The sequence below is a fragment of the Choloepus didactylus genome, chromosome 20, assembly GCF_015220235.1.
Source record: "Choloepus didactylus isolate mChoDid1 chromosome 20, mChoDid1.pri, whole genome shotgun sequence".
NCBI lineage: Eukaryota > Metazoa > Chordata > Mammalia > Pilosa > Megalonychidae > Choloepus > Choloepus didactylus.
In genome coordinates, this window is record NC_051326.1 from 42,066,939 (window position 1) to 42,079,111 (window position 12,173).

At 32.5% G+C, this 12,173-nt stretch overlaps 1 protein-coding gene across 3 annotated transcripts in view; it reads left to right on the forward strand.

Moving 5' to 3' along the window:
- The window catches only part of CSMD1 (CUB and Sushi multiple domains 1), a 2,222,584-nt gene that overhangs the window by 1,931,923 nt on the left and 278,488 nt on the right, over positions 1 to 12,173 (forward strand). For all 3 annotated transcript variants that reach the window (XM_037812751.1, XM_037812753.1, XM_037812752.1), the window contains exons 31-33: positions 2,541 to 2,657; positions 5,664 to 5,777; positions 7,828 to 7,923. In XM_037812751.1, coding sequence (XP_037668679.1) covers positions 2,541 to 2,657; positions 5,664 to 5,777; positions 7,828 to 7,923 — 327 coding nt within the window. The remainder of the gene's footprint in view (positions 1 to 2,540; positions 2,658 to 5,663; positions 5,778 to 7,827; positions 7,924 to 12,173) is intronic.

A 12,173-nucleotide genomic window follows, 5' to 3' on the forward strand; every position in this document is an offset into this window, starting at 1 on the left:
TTAAATTATAATTCTTGTCATGTTTTTCTCAAGCTTACAAGTGTATATTTATGGCTGGAATTTTTATGTAGATTTGATGCTTATCTTTTAAATCTGAGGAAGCATGTATAGGCATAAGCATAATTAATCAAGGTAGTAAAGCAAATAAAGTGCCAGGATAGTTTTCTTTCATTTCATTTTTTTATTATTATTATTTTTAAAGTGTTCTCTATTACTGTAAAGTAATGCTCTTTCATTCTGTCATTAGACAAAATAAATCTTTGTAGTTAAACTTGATGAAATATTTCAGCAGATGTCCTTCATAAAAATAAGATTACAGTCTCTAATAATTTGGGCATCAAAATGTTAGTCCAGATGATGATTTGTTTCTATTTTTCATTTATAGTTATCATTTTAATTTTGAAATATATGGCTTTTTGGAGAGAAAAGGGTACTTCCACAATGATCTGTTTGATTTTTTTATGACTGGGCTAAAAGAATATAAATCCTACTTTTCATGTATACTTATTTTTAAAACTTTGGACTTTATGCCTTTTAGAAAGAAACAGTACTGCAGTAATTTGGTTGAGTTTACATGATTGAGATAAAAAAAATTGTCAGGTGTCTAAACTTGTGCAGTTGAGTCTCCCAGCATTTCACTGAAAACCTTGGTTTTGAAGTATAGCTATAGAAGTTTTATCCATGTAAAAGTGAATTTTTTTTCCTATTAAAAATTAAAATAAACCAAGTATTTTTATTCTGAATCAAGACCTTGCTTAGTTTAGTTGGGTAAAATCACCACTAGTTACTCATAAATAGATCAAAGCTTTCAGATGTCTAAGCTATTTTTCCTATGCTTTTTAGAATATGACTTATGTTTTCCAAGCCATTATAATGTATGGATTTGGGAAATCTCTCAACAAATCATTAACTCTCCTTGACAACTCAATAATGAGTTACTTTAATATTAGTATCAACATATCCTAAGGAGTTTAATTAATTGCAGAAAATGCTTTGTCTATCAATTAGGATTTAACAATGTGCCAATTAACATTCAAAGGATTAAAGATTTTTTTTCTAATTTCTATCACTTTTTAGGACTTGAAAATTGTCATATCAAGAAAGAAAAACCATAGAAATAGAAATTTCTTGAATACTGAATATAATTCTAAATAAATCATTGAGGTTATATTCAAGTAAAGGAGGACAGTCAATATACCAATGTGGCATGATGAAAAGTACAATAGACATGGTAAAAAGTACAGTAGAGGTCATTCAGAGACTTCTGTTCTAGGCACAGGTCTACAACTAAATAGATGAGCAGACATGGACCAGACTTGGACCTCTTCTTACATAAAATCAAAATATTAGCAATTTAAATTAAAAACTGATTTTCAAGTGAATGTGATTTAACTGGATGCTCATTTTTAGATGCTTTAAAAGTATTTGAAAGTCTGGGCTACACTATTTTCCTATTTTCTTAGCAAGGTTAATGCCAAAGTCAATATGATAACCAGAGGAAATTCAAAAACACACAAACATACATACTCATGCTCATACACACACATGCATACACACTTTTTCAGTTGTTTCCTCCAATATGTTTTCAAAGAGATTCTCTGATAGTAGGTGGTATGTAGATCTTGCTACTACTGTTGTTATCTTACTTATCATATTTGGCATTTGATAGGGAATGGAGAAATGTGCTCCATATAGGAATGGAGGCAGGGAGTTGAAAATAGAGGTGTTACCCATTTTATTCCTAATTGAAATATAAATATCAATACATCTCCAGATAATAATATATACACTGCACATAGTAGACACTTGGTTAATATGTTTGGGATAAATTCATGTCTGTGTGTGCATACTTTAATACATATGCCCAACTTGTAGAGATAGATAAAGAGATAGACATAGTTATAGTAAGCACACATGTACTGAGCTTTCTATATAACAGCCCTTTATTTTATCTGCCTTAACCTTCTAGTTATGGACATCTTCATTGAGATAAACTTACAGAGGAGACTCTAGAAGAAGTATTAGTAATTTTACATTATTCTTTAACCAAATCTGATGACAAGATGAAAAGTTAAACACAAATAAAGTAAACCAAAAAGCAGAACAATTTTTTTCTTTTAGTCCTGTAGTAATGTAACAATAGAAAAGTGAGATAATCTTTTGCATTTAAGTTAATGTGTGAATGGTAACAAGCAGATAATTCTGAGAATTAACTTAATTTTTCTTTATCACACCTGTTTTAATATTAGTATTATTCTTATAGTGGTTTTCATTATCATTTTAAAAAGTCTGAGAGAGGTCTTACAAATAATACTAGGTCCTCCAACCAAGTAGAATTACTTTTATTCTAACCTAGTAAATCTTCATTTTCATTTTTCTATTACTTTTGATAGCAATGTAAAACAAGTTTTTAACTTTAATATTTTAAGTTTTTAAATAAATACTCCTTTATTCATTGCTTTTCAGTTTTAGGTAAGATAACTAGCACATGTAGTATTATTAAAGCACAATGCATAATATTTGGTTGGTTTTATTTTCAGCTCCCTGTGGAGGCCAGTACGCTGGATCAGAAGGGGTAGTTTTGTCACCAAATTACCCCCATAATTACACAGCTGGTCAAGTATGCCTCTATTCAATAACTGTACCAAAGGAATTTGGTAAGAATTTATTTTTATTATTTTTAATTTACCATAATATTTCTTTCAGTTAAATTTTGTGCCATTTTATACACAAATATTCCAGCCCTTAAAAGAATAAAATAGTACAAAAAAAAGTTGTATCAAAATAGCAGATTTTCCAAACATATACATAATATCCATTACAATTCCTTTACTAATGTAAAATACAAGGCTTAAATTCCCTTCTATGATTTTGATCTGGAATAATCAGAAAGAATTAATTTGGATGCATTATTATTTTTTCCATATCATTCATTCAACTGACTGTTCTTATGTATTAGGGAGGATTGCAAAGTGACCTGTGCAGTAGGAGAACATTTTTTATCTCTTTGTGCATAACTGCCACATAAATTTAATGATCATATTATGGTCTTTGAACTAATTTTCAAGTGCTTTAGAGACTTAATAGTAGCCTAAATCATTTCCTCTGAAATGAGATTGTTGATTTAGCCTCAGTTAATTCTGTATTTGAACAAAATATCTTGTTCAATGAAATTCCTCAAATTAGTTTAACATCAATATTCCTTTTATTTGTGGCTACCTGATGAATGTATCACAATATAATATAAAAAGTTTCTAAGACCTTAATTTATTTAAAAAAAGTACTGAATTACAACACAAGTATATATTTTTTTCTCAGCAAGAGAATGCCATAGCCCTATTCCAAATATTTCTTATTTCTCAGTATGAATGGTTTAATGACACAAAAATATCACATTCTACCCAGGCAGAAAACTTTAGTTTGGAATAAAGTAATTGTATGATACACTAAATGAAATCTGTACTGTCTTTTTACTTTATTCCCCTCTTCCTTACCCTTTCTTGGAAACTAGTTAATTCAATAAGATACTGTGATAAATTCCAGGGACACAAAGATGAATAAAATATAGTCTTTGTACTCGAGATGTCCACATTGTAGTGTGTAAAGCAGATGTACAAACCATACATGTCCGGGCGATGTGATCCTTGCTTGGTAGGGAGAGGCTGCTGACAGGATCATCAATAAACTCCAAAGTGGAAGTGACATTTAAGGCAGGTCTTTGGCTCTCCTAATTCTCTGCCTGTTTTTATACCAAAGTATCCTTTCTAAACCAAAAATCTGATCACGTTAATACCTTAATAAGCATTTCTCACTGGCTCCTTTTGCCTGTAGTACAGTTTACATGTTTCAGACTGGCTTCCAGGGACCTAAAGAATTAGCCTTTGCAACAGTTTCCCACTCTTCCCTTTAACCATTGAGTGTCAGCCAAACGAGACTATTTACCACATTTTCCACCTCTAAAACTTTACCTTTTATATTTCTCTTGCTGAAATAATTTTCTACTATTCTATTCTTAAATACCAAAAAGGATTACATTCCCATCCTTTAAGAACTGTCTATAATGCTAATAACTCTTATGAAACATCCATTTTTCCCATAGCTGGAAATTGCTATTCCCTTGGCTTAAATCCTGATAACCATTTATACGTACTTTTTCACATGCTTATCACTTTCAGCCACAGCTTAGTTATCATTGCACAATTTATTTCTCCTAGTAGACATTTGCTGATTCGAGTTGAGTATCAGTCATAGGTTAGAACCAGCTCAAATACCATCTCTCAAGGAAGGCTTCTGTGACCATCTCCAGAATGTGTTAGGTTTTCCTCTTTTTCACTGACATTGTACACATTTAATCTGCAGTTACTGTGGAAACTACCACATCATTAGAGTGTGATAGTCCTGAGACAAAGTTTATCTCTTGTTCATTCCTTCATTCTTAATTTACAGTATAAAGTTGATGCTTGCTAAATGTTTCTTGAATAAAATTAGGAATTATATATAGATGATTCACATTGTACCAATTAAAAGACCCAGGTATTCTACCTCCAAAATGATAAAGATTTAATTAATTTGGAAAGAAGGTAAAGGAATGATTGCATGAACAAGAAACTTGCAGACATGATAAAAGTCTTCCCTTCCTCTAATCCCTGATACCACCAGGTTTTTAGGCTATTAGGAAAATCTACCTTGCCTTCATGATTTCTTTAATTGTGTTAATCTCTAAGAAATTCTAAAATCTTAAAATATAAGATATATGTATATATATTCTATTATAGAAACACACACACTATCACAATTAGATTTCCTGTTGTTTTATTTACTCCCACTTCCATTAATTCTCTCCATTAGAATTCAGACATTTAAAATTAATACACACATTTCTATTTGTCAGTCAGAATGATTTAGAATAATTTTGGTTCAAATCTTATACATAAGTAAGCAAAGGATTTGTTGCTCATTGATTGTAAATAGATACCAAATCACAGGTTTTTTCAAATATGGTAAAAGCCCTATATATCATCAATTTGGATACATAAGCATTGATTAAATTTTAAGAAGTTAAATACATAGTTATCTTTTACTTGGAGGAGGTTTTTTCATACAAATTACACAACTTATAAAATAAAAAAATTGTAGAGTGAAACAATAATAAGCAATTCCTTTAATAAGTTCCTGAATCATGTGTATAAATTATAATGAATGAAAATATAATTGGCATTATGATAACCTTTTGTAAGGAATTTAAAATTCCTCACCAAATTAGTATGCTTTAATATTCAATAGGACACTTGATCCCTGTGCCTATTGTTCATAGAATAAAATGTCACTAAGTACTGTAAAATAAATTGGACATCTTTACCGCTGTTTTCCCACTGTCTTTATGTAATAGTTGTTAAAAGAAAAAAGTAATCCTCATTACATTGAAATTATATGAAAAGCAGTAATTTACTCATTCAGTGCCAAAGGATAAAGAGGCTTATAATTAAAATCGTCTGATCAATTGAAAACTTTTTAAAAGCAGAGAAAAGTTAATATTTATTTTTCTTCCAGGGACCTTAGGATAATGATCATTTGAGGAATCAATAAATATGTAGTAAAATCCAAATCTCCATTTCGTTTTTGAAGGAAGCATATTGTTCCAACCTACTTCCTTTATTTTACAGTGGTATTTGGACAGTTTGCCTATTTTCAGACAGCACTGAATGATTTAGCAGAGTTATTCGATGGAGCCCATTCACAGGCCAGACTTCTCAGTTCGCTCTCTGGATCTCATTCAGGTAAATTTTCAAAGAATTGTGTTTTCAATTCCACTTACACATCTTGGAGGATTAATTTTATACTCTTCTGTTTCTTCTTCTTCTTCTTCTTCTTCTTTTTTTTTTTTATGAATGAGAAATTTAATCAGCTTTAAATTCACTTGTTTAGTTATATTTTATTGTCGATATAAGATTTCATAAGTATTTTACACTACATATAAAAGCACTTGCCTTTATCATTTTACTTACTAAGATTGTGAAAAATATAATGCTTATCTCAATAAAAGAGGCAAATGCAAGAAAAGGAAAAGAGGATGATAAAATGCCCTGTGTGTTTTATTTTCCATTCTGCCTTAATCTTCCTCCTGGAGATAAAACGCTGAACATTTTGGTATAAATCATTCCAAACTTCTAAATACCTTCATGTCAAGAGTTGAGCTGAGCTGAGAGAGCTGAGCTGAGCTGCCAGTTTTGAAGGTAGCAGGTTAAAACAATCCACTTCAAAATGGAAGTAAAAAGTGAAGCCTTTAGTTACCTAATGCGGTGGTATAAGCAAGAGGTTAATCCAGGGGGAAAAAACGTCAGCTCCCCTATGTTCCCCACGATGCAAGCACCACCAGGCAAGGGTCAGATGGATCAGCTCAGGTGGAAGTATGTCCGTGACCAAGGAAAGGCTCCTGCAGTTGTTGCGTGCTGGGGGCTGGGAGGGAGTGAGCTACCGGTGGACAAGTACTGAGAACTGAGTCAAAGGGGAGAAAAGTGACTTCAAGACCTCCCCCTCCTCTCCCACCCCCAAAAAGGAGGTCTCAGCCAAAGCACCTGGGGATGGCCTTGGGATAGGAATGTAGATATGAATAAGAGCAGGACCTGCCAGGGGGTCTAAGTCCTTGACTGCAATGCAACTTCCTGCAGGGACTGTGGTGTGCTGACTGTGCGCCTAGTCTTTGTGGAGGAGGGGGGCAGCTCTACCTACCCCTCCACCGTGAGACCTGTCAGGTGAAGCCTTTGTAGATGCCATATTTACACACACGCACGCACACACACGCCCACGCGCACATATGTAGATATGCATACATGCATGCTTCTATGCACATATGTATGCATTGACACATAGATGGGACTTTTTAAAATATAGAATATTATTTCACAATTTATTTTATACCTCACTCTTTCACTTCAAATTATGTGGAGGTCTTTCTCTATAAAAACTATAAATATATATCAAGTGCCATTACTTTATGCCTGAATAGTATTCTTTTCTATCAAGGTAGCACAATTTATTTAAATCAACCCCTCATTGATTACCTGGCTCTTTATTTGTACTAAGGTTACATTTTAATGATTTACCAAAGTGCAGTAGAATTACCTGTGTGCATTATAGGCTTTGGTGGAATAAAGTTAAAATTTCGTTATTTTCAGTTTTTCACCATTATTAACAGGACCTTTGACCTGTTATTTTCTACTGATGTCCATATATATTTCTAGAACTGCATCAAAGGATACATTTTAAATGATGTTATATATGAACAAATTTGTCTCTAAAAAGCTTATACCAATTGACACTCCCCTCGGCTGCGCTTGAGTGACCACACCCCATGTTTTCTAAGTACTTAAAAAAAGTTAAAATTATTTTTCTGAAGGCTTGTTCTGAATCCCTTAAAATTTTTAATCAGCTTTGAATTTAGAGAAACTTTCTTGATTTTAAGCAAAATTCTAGCAAGTAATTGTCAGATTAATGTGATTTTGAGCAAACAATTCATCCAACACTTAGATACCCTATATCATCAGTCAGTAGACCCATTATCAGTGTTTTCTTCCAAAGGAAACTTAAATGAGATAATGATTGAAATAACATTTAATAGAAGGTATAGGCAAGTGTAGGCAAGAACAGAGTTTTAGTAACTTGATAGAAACAATGTGTTTGGGTCCTAAACCCCAAAACAGAAGTTTTTTAAAGTTCAAAAATTAATTTTAAAATTGCAACTTGGTAATTATTTTCCAAAATAGTATTATCCACCACGGTTTCGTGTGTTTTCTGGTTTCCATGAATTATCTCTCTTTTTATTTCCAGGAGAAACATTACCTTTGGCTACATCAAATCAAATTCTGCTCAGATTCAGTGCAAAAAGTGGTGCATCTGCCAGGGGATTCCATTTTGTTTACCAGGGTAAATATTTTGCACTTTACTTTGGTTTTCCCATTATGCAGCACATACCACTACTTTCAGACAAAATACTGAAAGTATTTGGGTTACATTTTTGTGATAAATAGGAAATTTAAGGTGTCTATATATCTGTAATAAAAATTATTTTAATAAATTTAAGTATTTCTTTGGCATTTATATCTGATATTTCTGCTATAAAGACAATAATACCCTATTTATCTGTTACTATAAGAAAACAGATATTCATCAAATTACCTTTGTGTAGCACTTCACATTTTCAAAATGATTGCAAATATAGTATTTTATTGAATTAAATAATATGTTTCATAATAGATTTTGAGGCTGTCTTAGTAATCATGTTAATGAAAATACAATTAAAATATATTATGCAATTAACTATATTAAAATTTCATCAAGGCAATTTAAGAAAAACAAGCAAAAAATCACACATGCTCCTATCATCTTAACTAAATACCAATTTAATCTGTTTATGTTTTATTAACCTTTGGCACTTCTACATGCCTTTATACTCTTTTTTTTCCCCAATTTGGAGTTTATTCAAAATGTTTGAGATTGCTCAAAGATCATTTTCTGGAATGTGAGGAATTTTTCACTGTTGCTACTTTGTCTTTATTTTGCATATTCGTTAGATGAGCTCAAAAAAGTAACAGAGAAACTCTTCATACATTTTCAGAAGCCCAGAGAATGGTTTTGGATCTGACTTGTAATGAGTACACAGGTTGAGATTTGAAAGAGATTATCATCTTTAGAGAAAAACTGGGTGTTCAAAAATAAGAAGCAACACTTAGTTTATCTAGGTCTCAGTTTTGCCTGAGGCTGGAGATATTACTGGCTGCTCTTCAATATTTTTTCAAAGGCAGAAGGGAATCATTTCCTAGCCACGGTATTTTCCCTTTAATAAAAACTTCTCCAGGAAACATTCTTGAAAATATTATGTTTTTCAAATAATTTTGTAGAATAATGATCAGTCATATCATTTATAAATAATTTCTAATAATCTCACAGTGTAAAATCCATCCCTCAAAATATTTCACTATAAAAATTCTTCACTGTTCAGCATGAGATAATTTAAAGACTGATGAAGAGAATGAGAAATCTGAAGATGTGAACAGGATTAAAAAATATCTTTAATCCAAATTAATTAGTAACTGAACAATGATGATATTGAATTAATGTCAGTTTCATTGTTCTAAAATACACTTTTGGTTAAAATGCAAATAATCACACCAATATAAAAAGTGGACCTTCTATGGAGAGTGGCCAGTTTAAACAACCTGGCTCTTATGAGTCTTAATTTTATTCAAATGAATTCGATATTACTTTGCTAAGAGCTGACTTAAAAATCAAAGTAAGGCAGTGTGACATATAAAAAGATTGGGCCACTTGGTTTAAGTAGATCAGTAGTCCTGGAAAAATAGAAGTTATTGGCATTGTCTGCCTTCAAAAGGTGCTTCTTTCGATTAATGATCGAAATTAGAAAAGCCATCTGGTAGTTAGATAAAGTATCTGATGCAAATGATTCAATGTCTATACCATCTTCAAGTGTTATCCTCAGAAAGCTACTTTAAAAAATTATGTTTCTTTAAATATATTAATATATTAAAAAATATATTGAATATAGTAATATATTAACATAATATAGTAATATAAAATATAATTTGTATTAATTTGATATATATTTAATATATCTAAATAAATATATTTCTGTATATAATACAGAAAAGAGGAAAGAAAAGAAATCACTTCTCGTAGGAATATATTTTCCTGATATCTTAGAAGAGGTAATGAGTCCAGCATCCTCAAAATCTGATAAAGTTCCCATACAACTCCTTTTCTTGCCTTGTTCCTATGACTGAGGTTATGCAAAAATTGATGTCTTTTATCAAAGCTAAATCCTTTGAAGCTAAAGAATTAGGATTGTGAATGCAATTTATAAATCACTCAATGGCAACTGGGAAAGTTTTTCAATACATAAGAAAAGTTAAATTGAACATTGCTTCCTGAAAGACATTAGTTATATTGGAGCCTAGAAATTCTTTGAACTCTTTTGTGAAAATTTTTCTGAATAGTGCTTTCATATACCACCTATGATTCTTTCAAAGTTATTAGAGCTTAGAATTGAACAGCAGCTTTGTGACTTCTGTTTTTATAGGACACCTAACCCTCGTTAACAGAAAGTCAGTTCAGTCCTAAAGAGCTATTAATGACTTCAGTGAAAAATAGGTGTAGCAGTGTCAGGGTGAAAAAATTTATATGTGACCCCAGGTATACAAAGATCATTTTCTCAAGCCCTCTGTTCCCTACCTCTCTATGGTATCTGATTCTAAAACTGGGGAGATATTAATGATGATGTTACCATGTCTGAGAGCTTGTGAAAAAATGGAAAGTATAGAGGCTTTTTAATGGAGAACTCTAATAACTTATGCTTTGCTGTTTCGTTCTCCCCCACCTTAATAAGGAATATAAAATAAACAAGTTAAGTTATACGGGCACCCAGAGAAAATTAAATGGGTTGACTCTTCATAATAGCATGCTTTGCATCTGTGAAGAGTTTGTTTCATTGTTTGTTAGGTGCTGGTTAACGAATACTCATGGGACATTGTCGACTCTGAGGGGAATAAAGACTTCATAAGCCACATGTCACTAGTTATGTAAAGTATAGTGTGGAGACTGAGATAAATGACCTTATGTTAGCAATATATTTCAGTGAAAATTAGCGCCTTCTTTTAAAACGTGGGTCTCAACCTTTCACCAGCTGTGAATCAGCAGCCACGGGCCTCAGCCATGTGATGGTCAAAAAGGATGTAAAACAAAGCTATAATTTGAACCTTTCCTGAAAAAAAATCTAATATTCCTCCTCCTGAAATGTATCTGTAATTATTCTATCATTTCAGTTCTTAACCAGTGTAGTTGTTTTTTTTCCTGCATAAACAAACTTCCCTGAAGACAGAGAGTGGAATACAATTCTTGCCATTAAATACTCAATATTTTCAAACAGCTTTTTAGATTTCCTTCCAGCATCAAGCAGAAAGTTTTCCCCAGCCCCATCCATAGCTTCCAAGGAATGAAGGGACTCTCGTAGCCTCCCCTCCACTTTGTAAGCACCCTAATCCTTTTACTATCTGCCAGATACTGGCAGAACCTGGAATCACTAAGCATGGTTTTATAGTTTTAAAGAACATTGCCACTCCATAGAAAATATGTAATGCAACTGCACCTAAAGTCAATGTATTCTTACATCAATGAGAGAGTCAAAAATCATGCATAGTCCAAATTGCTGATATAAATGCCTTAGAGAATTGCATGCTGGTGACCCACATACCATTTCTTAGTAAGACCAACACAGCCAATGTTTCTTTTGATTCTATTCTATGAAGTAGATACATTGCATTTGTAGTTGTTTTTCTTTTTTGCTGTTAAGTCCATGTCTTTCAAAGCTAGAATCAACCTCGGCAGGGTGAGCTATGTGGCAGCAGAGAACAACTAGGGCAAAGCAAATATTCTCTCCTTTCCTGCTTACTCAAAGCACTTGATAATTTATGGAAGGATAGTTAAAAATCACCAAGCCTCTCCTTCCCTCTCTCTGACTGTGGCACATGATTGAATGTATCTAAGTTAAACTTGGTGGCTGACAGTGGGTCTCATCAATATACAATTATTTTTGTCTTATATTTATGCCTGTCTCTTCCCACATATATTCTGTTTTTGTCATATTTGTTTTGATGTAGAATTCAACACATCCTTGAGTTTCATCATAATAATTCATTCACACTAAAATTAATAAACCTTAAAGATTCTACTGAATACCTCAAGGGGAAAAGGAAGCCATTGTTTAATGTCTTATTTTCCCACAGGGCACAGCTTAGGAATGCCAACTGGCCTCGACTCTGGCTTTCCAAGTCACTGTTGCTGTGCCGCCAACTCAAACCTCGAGTTTCCTCTCCACCCTCATCTGACACACCATCTTGCTTCCTAGCCTCCCCACTGTCATTTTTCCAGACTAACTCATGGAATTCCTATTTCAGGATCTTTCTATTGGAAAGACTCACTCTCCTTGGCATTAATGTTATATAAAGGTAATTGAAAGGAATCCTTAAAAAATAAACAGCATTATAAACATGGAAAGCCTTTTTCTAAGTTTGGTTAAGAAGAATTTATCCTCAGATTGTCCTTACTTAAACTCCTTCCTAGGTATGCAAATACATGTTTTTGTTGATTTTTTCCCAAGGCTT